Below are 13,208 nucleotides of genomic sequence, written 5' to 3'. Positions count from 1 at the left end.
AATGGGGAACTGAGACAAAAACCTTCACCCTTCCTAACATGTGAATTTCTTCTCTGAACTGAACGCTATGATATTTCATACCAAATCAAATATTTTCATGTTACGACATGAAGCCCAAAATGATCAGAGGTCAAATTGCACATCTAAACTAAAATTTTACAAAGGGAATATGCAATGCCATGAATCCAAATTGGTGTTACAAATAATAATAAAAAATACTTTAAGGTGATGAATATAAAACTCATTTAGCTTTAGTTAAAATCTTAATTATGTACCTGCCCGGACCTTAAGATCATCCACAGGGGCCCTTCTCCGTGAGCCCCTGCCAAAGGAAGTGAGGCAGGTGGCTACTAGGAGGAGGGCTTTCTCCACTGTGGCACCCCGGCTGTGGAATGAGCTCCCCAGAGAGGTCCGCCTGGCGCCTACACTGTACTCCTTTCGTCGCCAGCTGAAGACCTTTTTATTCTCTCGGTATTTTAAAACTTAATTTTAACTTAAATTTAAATTTTACTGTTCTAACTCTGTATTTTAATCTTATATCAATTTTGCTGCGTGGTTTTTATTCTGGTTGTGCTTTTTATACTGTATTTTGCAATTGTGCTTTTAACCTGTTGGTTGTCTTACTATGGTTTTAATTTTTGTGAACCGCCCAGAGAGCTTCGGCTATTGGGCGGTATAGAAATGTAATAAATAAATAAATAAATAAATAAACCCTCTAGGTGAAGATGTTGCGTCATTTATCCTCTGTATTTAGTAAAATTAGAGCTGCGATTTGAAATGCAGCAGGGAAACGTTTAGACTTGTGAAGCTATTCAGAGGTTTTGGCAAATAGTATTTAAAGAGATAAATGATATAATGGGATGGAAGGTAAAGATAGGGCCAAGGACAGCATTGTTATCAATATAGGAAGGGGTTAAATATACACAAAATAGTAAAGAATTAATAAACATTTCATTAACTGCAGCTAGATTAATAATTGCCAGGAATTGGAAGGAACAAAGGGATTATCAAATAGAAGAATGGTATAAAGAAGTCTGGGATATAGCTATTAACGACAGACTCATCAGTAGTATTAAAGTTAAGAGAGGGTTATTGAAACGAAATGACTTTGATGAGGTCTGGAGTCCATTTGTTAAATTTGTACTAGAAAAAGGGAAAGGGAGTAAACTGTCGCAGGATACATTACAATTTTGGAAAGGAGAATAAGGGTCCCGGGGGTGGGGTGCATGAGACAGTATTATGTTATTTCAATTCATTTTAATTTCATTATTGTGGTATATTAAGTTGATGCAACGTGATTATTGTATGTGTTATAAAATTCAAATAAAAAATATTAAAAAATTAAAAAACAAACAAACAAGGTTGTTTCCTCTGGGATGTCCTGTTCACTCATGCTCAGAGATCAAGCCTTTGTTCACAGGCCATCCTCCTATTCCTTACTAGGTCTTAAGGTCTGTATTCTCCTTTAAACAGCTAGGTGTTATGTTTCAAAGTGCACATGCACATTCAAAGGAGGAATCAATGAAGGGCAGCATGTGATGTCATGACTGAGCCTGTGTTCCCAATTTTTTAAAAAATAATAATAATTGAACCACAGTTCCTTTCAGTTACAGCCTCGTTGCACGTAGTCGAGTTTACAAAGGCATCAAACAAACACTGATTCATACAATAACAGAAGTATAAACCCTGAGAAGAACTAAAAACCTTCAACATCGAGTTAGGAATCATTAAAAGAACCCAGGGAAGCGCAACACCTCATGCAATTGCCCTCTTTTCGATCTGCCCCGCCTCTTGGCAACACCTCTCCACCACAGCTCAGTTGTAGAGCCATGGTGGATAGCAGGCAGGACTAGCCCAGTCCAATCCATAGCATCTGCAGGTAGGAAGGGGGAAAACCATGCCTGAAACCATGGAGAGCTGCTGCCAGTCAGTGTCAACAATACTAGGTGGACCAATGGTCTGACTCTCAGTATGAGGCTAGTGCATGTGTCCCTAACCTACCCCTCCCACAACGTCACTACTGGTGGCATCTGTTCCTCCTCCTCCAACTCTCTGCTGTTGCCTGCAGATGGTGACATCAAGATGTGTTTCCCAAATGTGTCTTTGCCTTTAATATTAATTTAGGGGCAGGAACTGTTTGCAGGGGAGAATCAGTGGATGGGAGGTTACTGGGGGGGAAACACCCCTTCACTCTACACATTCCTCTGCAACCTCCTGAGATGTAAGGAAAAGTCCTTGGGTTGAGGTTTTGGGTGAGAACCTGTAGAACCGAAGGCCTGCTCATGTACCCACCAAGTTTTGTGATATGGAAATCTTAATTTCCATGGCCTTTAAGTGGAGCAGGGGAGAATCAGTGGATGGGAGGTAGCTAAAAACAACAACAGCAACCCTGCACTCTAGACATTCCTTTGCAGGAAAGTCCCTGGGTTGGTTTTTTTGGCAAGAACCAGTGGAAGGCAAAACATGCTCATAGACCCACCAAGTTTCTCCTACATGTTCGCTTTACAACGTGGTTACTCTCGTCCACCAAGGACATTGGGTCAAACAAACAAAAATGCACCCAGTTCCCTGTCGCTTTTTAACACTGCAAGGTCATTGCCTCCTGCAATGATCCAAAAAAAGGGCGGGGGGGGGATAGATTGCATAGTGTTCTTTTTAAACCTCGTCATGCAAATCTAATTTGTGGCCATTGGCCTGCTTCGATTGTCATATTTTATCAACAAAGCCAACACGCATGAACACATTTGCATGACTGATCATTCTACAGTTCCAGATGAATTTAAGAAAGATGGCAGACAATCCTGCCTAGAGGTTCCTTTGCTTGAGAGGGTCAAACTCCTTCCAAGTCCTCACTATGGCCAGGGCTCTGGTTTTCCTTATCATTCTCAGTTACTGCTCAGGTAAGCATTTGAAGGACTGTCTTTCAAACCAAAGAACAACAGTGTCAAATCTCATGCTCCTCTTGTATAGTTTTGTGACATTTGCAAGCATGGGGAATGCATCTTTCTTTCTTTCTTTTTACTGTTGGTGCTCATTCATTTCCTTAAAGGTGTCATTTCACAGCCAACATTGACTCAGCCGGCCACTCTGTCTGTGTCCCCGGGAGAAACAGCTAAACTCTCCTGCACCATCAGCAGTAATTCATACTACACAGGCTGCCTTCAACAGAAACCTGGACAGGGCCCCCGCTATGTGCATGGTGATGGGAACAATAGGGGAGAAGGGATCCCAGACCGATTCACTGCTTCCTGCTCTGGGAACACGGCCTCTTTAACCATCACCGGCATTCAGGCTGAAGATGAGGCTGATTATTACTGTGCAATGTGGTCCACCAGTGTTAGCATGTTTCACAGTGGTAAATTCTAATGGGGAACTGAGACAAAACCTTTCACCCTTCCTCCCCAGAATAGGGGCTCGGAAGTTAATATTCAAGAGTTTAAGCTGATCTGTGCCTGTTGGTGTTTGCAAGAGTTGGAATTAAAAACTGCTGTGGACAGAAAGACTATGCAATCTTTCCAACCCCAGGATCATTCCATAATGCAGGCAGCCATGGCCATCTATCAGTAACTCTTCTTCTTCTTCTTCTTCTTCTTCTTCTTCTTCTTCTTCTTCTTCTTCTTCTTCTTCTTCTTCTTCTTCTTCTCCTCCTCCTCCTCCTCCTCCTCCTCCTCCTCCTCCTCCTCCTCCTCCTCCTCCTTCTTCTTCTTCTTCTTCTTCTTCTTCTCCTTCTCCTTCTTCTCCTCCTTCTCCTTCTCCTTCTCCTTCTCCTCCTCCTCCTCCTCCTCCTCCTCCTCCTCCTCCTCTCATAAGTTGTTTCTCACCTGGCTATCGGGAACATTTTGTATGTTTGAATATTGCTATCAAAGATTCACTTGAAATACATCCCCACTCATCTGCACCAGTCAAACTCAATATGGACAGTTATTCCGAGCATTGAGTGGATGAGTGGATCAATCCACAATGCAGAAAACCCAAAGCCGAGGAAGATTAGCTGTACTTGCAGGATTTGTTATCCTGCTGATCTCCACATGGTGTGGACTACAACTCCCATAATCCCTGCCCATTGTCCATGGTGGCTTGCATTTTCAGAAGTTATAGTCAAAAATATTTGTATGGCACCAATTTACTTACCCCTGCCACAAAGGGACAAATGTCAAATAGCACTGCAATTCATTCTAATGTTTTTATGCATGAATCTGATTATTATAGTCAGCTTCATGACTTCATGTTCACACTGATGTTGACACTCTTTGGAGAGGCGTGTTGACCTTCGCCTGTCCTTGAGCTGTTAGGGAAATTTCCCAAACCCAGTAGGGAAGGAACGACTCCAGACCGATCGAGATGCAGAGGCTTTATTTATAGCTCATGATATTTATATGATGATGATATACCTTGTCACATAGAGCTCAAAGGTCTAAAAAAAGGGCTTTGTAAGTGTGTCCAGAAGTCCACCTGCAAGGCAGCATCATGGACATATTTTATCCTTAAACGATCATTATGTGTTCTTTCAGGTTTATTTGAAAGAAAATGTACAGCCCTGAAGGGTAAAACACCCTTCTTCACTGCTGTACTTTCTAAAAGAGACAAACAGGTGTGTATGAATTGAAGAATTCAATGCTGAAATGGTCGCTCAGGTTCATTTCAAAGAACACCTCCTATGGACAGCTATGAATCAGACCTAAAAACTCCTAAGCAATCCAGCTTTTAAAGCTCAGCTAAAAACTTTTCTTTTTCCTAAAGCTTTTAAAACTTGATTTTGTTCTGACTTTTATACTGCCTGTTTGGTGCATTCTCTTCCCCTCCTTATTGTTTAATAATAATAATAATAATAATAATAATAATAATAATAATAATAATAATAATAGAGACAAACAGGAGTGTATGAATTGAAGAATTTAATGCTGAAATGGTCGCAAAAAGTCTGAGTTCCTCTATATGCAACTTGCTACTTGACGAATCCTGTGGCATGACCCAGTGGCTTCCATATGTCCTCAGGAGCTGATTTAGAATCTCCAACATCATCCTCTGTTCTGCAGGATGAAGAAGGACAGAGTTGACATTTTTCACTGCAATTGCACTTAAGCTATGTTCTGGATTACTCCCTATCGTCGTTTGGGTAAAGTTCTTGCATGTTTTGAACATAACTTTGATACATATACCAACTCTGGTTGTTGGCCCAGCTATGCCTCTATCTGGATAGGGATAACCTAGCTTCGGTTGTCCATATTCTGGTAGCCTCCAAATTAGATTACTGCAATGCCCTCTACGTGGGGCAGCCTTTGAGGATGGTTCAGAAGCTGCAGCTTGTGCAAAAAAATAATAAAAAAAATTCTTTATTTATTTATTTATTACATTTATATACCGCCCCATAGCCTAAGCTCTCTGGGCGGTTTACAAAAGTTCTCTGGGCGGTTTACAAAAGTGCAGCAGCCAGATTGATAACTGGAACAATGAGGTTTGTATTATTATTATTATTATTATTATTATTATTATTATTATTATTATTATTATTTATTTAAATAGCACCATCAATGTACATGGTGCTGTACAGATTACACAGTAAATAGCAAGACCCTGCCGCATAGGCTTACAACATATAACACTGATTCTGGTCCGCTTGCATTGGCTGCCCATACGTTTCCGAGACCAATTCAAGGCGCTGGTTTTAACCTCTAAATCCCTACATGGCTTGGGACCGCAATACCGGATGGAACGCCTCTCCCGACATGAACCTACCCATACACTGCGCTCAACATCTAAGGTCTTGTTGCCTTTCGTGTCCCCTGTGCAGGTTTGGTGCATTCCTTTCCCTTTCTTGTTGTTTTCTTGTGATTTTATCAGCATGTAAGCCGAGGTGGCAGGGAATTGCTGTTTTATTGTTTTACTATGTACAGCACCGTGTGCAATGATGGCGCTATCTCAAAAAACGACAATGAGACGAAGGAGATGGCACAGCTGCAAGAGCAGCAAAAGCGCCCATGTCGACGAGCCCCAGGATTCGGAAGGCTGCGCTGTTCTTCCCACCTCTTCACCCCCCACCCAAGCTCTACTGGCCAAGCGGCTGCCACGGCTGCAGGGTGGACGCCTGGATGCCGCTGGTATCCGCAGCGTGGCCCCCGTCAATGGAGAGGTGCTCCTTACCTTCTCCTTACCTTTTCTTCCTCAGAAGACCATGGGCTCCTAGGGGGAAAAGCAGAGAAAAGGGGGCGTCAGTGGCAGAGCACCGGAAGTTCTCTGTGCCCCACCGTCCCACCTGCCTCAAGGAGGGGTGCAGCCCTGCCTGTGAAGGGGGGAGGGCTGAGAGAGCCCAAACCTTTACTTACCGGGACGATGGGGGAAGGATAGGCAGGGAGAGGAAAGGAGGGGGCTGGCGATGTGTCCATTGGTTCCTAGGATGACAAGGAGAGAAACGTACAGTTAATGGCAGGGACCCAGACGATCCCTGTACCCCCCACAGCCCCACATGCCCTACGGAGCTGCAGCCCTGCCTGTTGAGGCAGAGCTGAGCCAGGTTGAATTCTTCCTTACTTGAAGGGGGGAAGACGAAAAAAGAAAGGTGGCGGGTCGGATCCGGGAAGGTCGGAGGGAGGGTGCAGGGGAGGTATCCATGGGGACCTAGGACGAAAAAGAAAAAAATGAGCAATTAATGGGAGGGCAGCAGGTGACCTCTGCAGCCCTCAATCCCGCACCCCTTAAGGCCCTGCCTGTCCAGGGAGAGTGGAGGCAGGGTCAACATTTCCTTACCTGAGGGGGGGAAGACCAGGGAGGGAAGAAGGTGGCGGGTAGGATGAGGGAAGGACGGAGGGAGGGTGGGGGAGAGGTGTCCATTGGCTCCTAGGATGAGAAAGAGAAAGGTGTGCCATTAATTGGAGGGCCCCAGCCGTCCCCTGCACCCCACCCTCCCGCCTGCCTTAGGGAGGGGGGCAGACTTTGGCCTGGAGGGCCTCAGCAAGGGGCACTCTTAGCAAGGGGGCGTCCTACCTTCCTCCCATTCCCCTCAGCCCTCCAAACCCAGGGACCACCCCTCCAGTCCCTGATCTCCCCCCTCTCCTTGCTCTGGCCTCCTCCCTCCACCCTCACTGGGCATGGGCCCCTCCTTACCGGCCAGTATTGGTGCTGCCTGGACATCCTTGCTTGCTATGAACGTGGAGATTCCGCGCCAGGCCAACGGTCTCCTGAAGCGTCTTTTGGAACTCTCCATCATCATGGAAGCTAGAAGGCGGCCATTGTGACAGTGCCATGGACCAGGCCCAACTGAGATGGCGAAGTGGGACCTCGAAGGCCAGCATCTGTGAACTGGGATAAGGAGGAGAGTCTCCGGGTCTGAAAGAGGTGGATGAATCCACCGGATTTCACATTGGAAAAGGAAATTCACAGCACAAACAGATGTATGCACATTGACTTTGCATGATTTAAAATGCTGCAGAGTCTAAGGCCACAGCTAGACCTAAGGTTTATCCTGGGATCGTCCAAGGTTCGCCCCTGCCTGAGCACTGGATCCCCTGTGTGTCACCTTGATGAACAGGTTTGACCCCTGGACGATCCAGAGATAAACCTTAGGTCTAGCTATGGCCTAAGTCTCCTTGGGGCAGAATTTCATGGCCTCGGAGAATGCTCTTTGCACCTGGAGGCCAGAGCACACCTGTGCCTGCAGCCCCAGCACAGCTTGAACCTTTTCCTAGCAAAGGGGGAACCTGTGGAATTGCTGTGGGGCAGGCTGTGTTGGGACAGGGCTGGGAAACAGAGCAAGAGAATTCCCTTGTTAGTTCAGAGCAGTGGAGGTGAAGATGGTCAGAGGGAGGGAGGGATTTGTGAGCCCCCAATTCCTTCTCTTCCGAGAGCATCCTTGGGGCTCAGATCTGCTCGGAGCAAGTCATCCAGTGCCTGGAAGAACGTGCCCCCATTTCTAGGCATGTGTGTTTAGCAGTTGTTATTCCTTTCTCAAAGACAGGCAGTCTGCACATGCGCATTCACCCTCTGAATTCCTCCAGGTTGGGGCTGACAATGTGTGATGGCATGGGATGCTGCGATCTTGATGAAGCTAACCGGGTCTAGGCCTGGTCAGTTTCTGGAAGGGTGACTACCTGGGAACCCCATGTACATTGATTCCTGCATTGAGCAGGGGGTTGGACTCGATGGCCTTGTAGGCCCCTTCCAACTCTGCTGTTCTATGATTCTATGAATCCCTGCCCGTTGTCCATGGTGGCTTGCATTTTCAGAAGTTATAGTCAGAAATATTTGTATGGCACCAATTTACTTACCCCTGCCACAAAGGGACAAATGTCAAATAGCACTGCAATTCATTCTAATGTTTTTATGCATGAATCTGATTATTATAGTCAGCTTCATGACTTCATGTTCACACTGATGTTGACACTCTTTGGAGAGGCGTGTTGACCTTCGCCTGTCCTTGAGCTGTTAGGGAAATTTCCCAAACCCAGTAGGGAAGGAACGACTCCAGACCGATCGAGATGCAGAGGCTTTATTTATAGCTCATGATATTTATATGATGATGATATACCTTGGCACATAGAGCTCAAAGGTCTAAAAAAAGGCCTTTGTAAATGTGTCCAGAAGTCCATCTACAGGGCAGCATCATGTACGTACATATTATATCCTTACACAACCATTATGTGTTCTTTCAGGTTTATTTGAAAGAAAATGTACAGCCCAGAAGGGTAAAACACCCCTCTTCACTGTTGTACTTTCTAAAAAGTACACTTTTTACACTTCAGAATCCAATATAAACTTCTCCTGTTGACCTACAAAGCTTTTCACTGTCTAGCTCCTTCCTATCTTTCCTCTCTCATCTCACACTATTGCCCCGCTCGTGCTCTTCGCTCCTCTGATGCCATGTTTCTCGCCTGCCCAAGGGTCTCCAGTTCCCTTGCTCGGCTTCGTCCATTTTCTTCAGCTGCCCCTTATGCCTGGAATGCTCTTCCAGAACATTTGAGAACTACAAGTTCAATCGCAGCTTTTAAAGCTCAGCTAAAAACTTTTCTTTTTCCTAAAGCTTTTAAAACTTGATTTTGTTCTGACTTTTATACTGCCTGTTTGGTGCATTCTCTTCCCCTCCTTATTGTTTTATAATAATAATAATAATAATAATAATAATAATAATAATAATAATAATAATAGAGACAAACAGGAGTGTATGAATTGAAGAATTTAATGCTGAAATGGTCGCAAAAAGTCTGAGTTCCTCTATATGCAACTTGCTACTTGACGAATCCTGTGGCATGACCCAGTGGCTTCCATATGTCCTCAGGAGCTGATTTAGACTCTCCAACATCATCCTCTGTTCTGCAGGATGAAGAAGGACAGAGTTGACATTTTTCACTGCAATTGCACTTAAGCTATGTTCTGGATTACTCCCTATCGTCGTTTGGGTAAAGTTCTTGCATGTTTTGAACATAACTTTGATACATATACCAACTCTGGTTGGTGGCCCAGCTACGCCCCTATCTGGACAGGGATAACCTAGCTTCGGTTGTCCATATTCTGGTAGCCTCCAAATTAGATTACTGCAATGCCCTCTACGTGGGGCAGCCTTTGAGGATGGTTCAGAAGCTGCAGCTTGTGCAAATTTATTTATTTATTTATTTATTACATCTAAATTCTGCCCCATAGCCTAAGCTCTCTGGGCGGTTTACAAAAGTTCTCTGGGCGGTTTACAAAAGTGCAGCGGCCAGATTAATAACTGGAACAATGAGGTTTGTACATATAACACCAATTCTGGGCCACTTGCATTGGCTGCCTATATGTTTCCGAGACCAATTCAAGGCGCTGGTTTTAACCTATAAATGCCTACATGGCTTGAGACCGCAATACCTGATGGAACGCCTCTCCTGACATGAACCTACCCATACACTGCGCTCAACATCTAAGGTCCTCCTCTGAATGCCTACTCCGAGGGAAGCTCGGAGGATGGCAACAAGGGAGAGGGCCTTTTCGGTGGTGGCCCCCGGATTGTGGAATGATCTCCCCGATGAGGCTCGCCTGGCACCAACACTGTTATCTTTCGGGCGCCAAGTCAAGACTTTTCTCTTCTCCCAGGCATTTAACACCATTTAACAACACTCAGTTTGTTTTTTAATGGACCCCCAGAACTGTTGTTTTTAAATGGATACTGTTGTTTTTATACTGTTGTTTTGATGGTTTTAAATTTTGTATACTTTTTAATGTTCACTGTTTTTAACTTTTGTAAACTGCCCAGAGAGCTTTGGCTATGGGGTGGTATATAAATGTAATATGTATATATAATATATATTCATAGAGGACATGATCCAGCAAAGGGTATATCCTGATTAGGTTGTAATCTGAAAATGTTTTGGAGTAAATTGATCCACTGTGCAATCATTTATGGCTGCAAGGGTACAAGGCTAGACACTGCTTCTGGGAGAAAATCCCATCGAATCCAATGGGATTTCTTTCTGCACAGACAAGCAAAGGATCATATTGTGAAACACGTTGGGCAGGTTGTGTGTGTTTGTGGAGAAACAGATGAACTTCCTGATCCCAATGCTGTGTAAAGCCAAGGAAACGTGGTCAGTGCCTTGAAAACACCCTGTGTTATAAGACTGAAAAAACAGACTATGAAGCCAAGATGTGTCTCCAAAAGGTGTCTCTGATGAGATTGAAGTGTCTTCTGCACCTTTCCCCCCATCCCCCATAGATGTTTCCCTCTGCCCTTTTTAATCCTCTTCATGCAAATGTCTTCTCTGGCCTTCAGCCTGCTTAGAATAATATGTCTCATCAAGGGGAGGGGAGCAATTTCCATACCATACTACTTTGTTGCGATCTATAGATCCATGAGAAAACAAGAATCAAACATGAAATCATACAGTTAGAGCTATTATCAACTTTCATCTAATACACAGAGAGCTTCTAATCCTGGCCGTCACTGTAAGAAATTTAGCAACAGCCAAAGTTACTCTTGAGGACTTGTCTTCCAACAGAAACTTAACATAAAATTTGTCTGGACTTCTGGACAGTTTACTCAACAATGGGGTGATCATAAGATGGCGGGCCTGATTATAAAAGCTACAGGACAGAAGGATAGGCTCCATCGTCTCCACTTCCATATCCCTACAGGGGCACCGTCGTTCCTGATAAGGGACACCAGCATATCTGCCCTGAAGTAATTCAATAGAATAAACATTGCATCTGGCCTTGGAGAAAACAATACGATATTATTTAGCCACTGACAGGTTCTTTAGATAGTCAGCCAGCTGAAGAGGCCCAACGTAATGAACATGCAATGCACTGGGAGAGCAAGAAACATAAGAGCGAGTACGTAAGTCACAGAAGGCTATATCCCACAATCTTTGTTTGACAGATTTAAAAGCAAAATTCAAGCCCAGATTAAGGAGGAGGGATGAGGAGAGACCGATTGAAGCTGCCTTCCTGGCAAGAAGCTTGGACCAGCTATTCACATAGTTGTCCTGAGCCAAACATGAAAGCAGACCTGAGCTCCCCCCAAAATGACTAACTTCCATCCAAAATTTTAAGGCAGACCACCAAGCCCTAAGCGAAAGAGAGCTTTCCCCGGTTTGGGAGCAATTTCTAGCATAACCAATGGCTGTGAAAAAATTTGCATATCTGAGGACTCACAATTCCTGGTGGATTTAAGAAAGAAGCCAGAAGACACCGGGTAGGTTTTCTTTTGCTTTGGAAAGTCAAACATCTTTCAAGCGCTCACCATGGCCCGGCTTCTGTTTCTCCTGACATTTCTCAGTTACTTCTCAGGTAAGCATGTAGAGAACTTTTTACAAGCCACAACCACGGAATGCACAATATTGTGCCTCTATAATTTGGTCATGTTATTGAAATATTTTGGAGCACAAAAGGTTAATCCATGTATTCCTGGTGCTGTTTTCATTTTCTTAAAGGTGTCCATTCGCAACCAACTTTGACCCAGCCTGGCTCCCAGTTTGTGTCCCTGGGACAAACAGCAAATCTCCCCTGCACCATCAGCAGTGACCAAAACTTCATTCACTGGTATCAGCAGAAATCTGGACGAGCGCCTCGCTTTCTACACTGTGATGGTTGCAGCAGCAGAGGACCAGGAATCCCAGACCGATTCACTGGTTCCCGCTCTGGGAACATGGGCTATTTAACCATCACCAACATCCAGGCTGAAGATGAAGCTGATTATTACTGTGCAATGTGGTATAGAAGAGGTAGCATGTTTCACAGTGGTAAATTCTAATGGGGAACTGAGACAAAAACCTTCACTCTTCCTCCCCGCAGAGGAAGGACAGAGAATCAGTGAGGAGCTTAAGCTTATCTGTGCCTGATGGGGCTTGCATGAAAAAGTTTGAATGGAAAGAAAGTCCGTACAATATTTCCATGCAGGGATCAGTTCATAAAGCAAGCAACAAGAAACCATGTTCAAAGCAGAGATTGGTGAATGCTTTTTCCGACATTCAGTTAAAAACAAAGAAAGAATCACCTATAATTTCAAGTTCTTGCATGAACTGTTAACACACCATGCGATTGCCATCTAAGAATAAGATTTTTCTCCACATGAAAATCTGTATATATTTTCATGTATGTTCCCCAAATGTACCCATAAATTGTGTGCATCTTTGAGATGTAGAGTCTCATGCCCCTGAAGGTAGCTTTCAACCTGCTGCTATTTAGCAAAGTTATTGGCTTTCCATCCATGAGGGCGCTGCTCCAGATGGGCGTGTGGACCATTGAGAGGAGAGCAGATTAGCATAGGGAGTCATGCATGCAAGTGGATCAATTAAGGAAGTTGGTATAAAAGGGGGCATTTTATGTGCAACAGGGACTGTGTCCCCCAGAAGCCTGAGACCTTCTCATCATGATGGGAGCACTCCTCATTCTCCTGCTGGGGACATGGTACACAGGTGCACAGGAACAAATGCTCATTTCGCACCACTTCCTTGAAGAGGGAGACTGGGCACACTTAACTAACAATGTCATTCTTTCCCCAGGTTCCAATTCACAGCCTGTGCTGACCCAGGAGTCTTCGAGGTCAGCACCTCTTGGACAGACCATTAAACTCTCCTGTTCTATGAGCAGTGGACAAGTGACAAGTTATGATCAATCCTGGTACCAACAAAAGTCTGGCAGCCCTCCAAAATATCTAGTCTATGACTACAGCAGTCCAGGCACAGGTTCTGGTGACTTCAGCTGCTTCTCATCTTCCAAGGAAAGCTCCAGGAATACTTGGCATTTAA

The 13,208-nt window shown here is 44.5% G+C and overlaps 1 gene segment (V, D, J or C); it reads left to right on the top strand.

Annotated features, from left to right (window-relative positions):
• The first annotated feature begins 2,854 nt into the window (after nucleotides 1–2,854).
• Nucleotides 2,855–12,211, top strand: LOC134410871 (immunoglobulin lambda variable 5-37-like). The segment is given in 3 exon segments: nucleotides 2,855–2,900; nucleotides 3,050–3,355; nucleotides 11,892–12,211. Coding segments are annotated over 3 exon segments (672 nt in total).
• The last annotated feature ends 997 nt before the right edge of the window (nucleotides 12,212–13,208 follow it).

This window comes from Elgaria multicarinata, chromosome 18 (assembly GCF_023053635.1).
Source record: "Elgaria multicarinata webbii isolate HBS135686 ecotype San Diego chromosome 18, rElgMul1.1.pri, whole genome shotgun sequence".
Taxonomy (NCBI): Eukaryota; Metazoa; Chordata; class Lepidosauria; order Squamata; family Anguidae; genus Elgaria; species Elgaria multicarinata.
The sequence above is the reverse complement of the archived record's forward strand: the minus strand, read 5'-3'. Positions and strand labels throughout refer to the sequence as shown.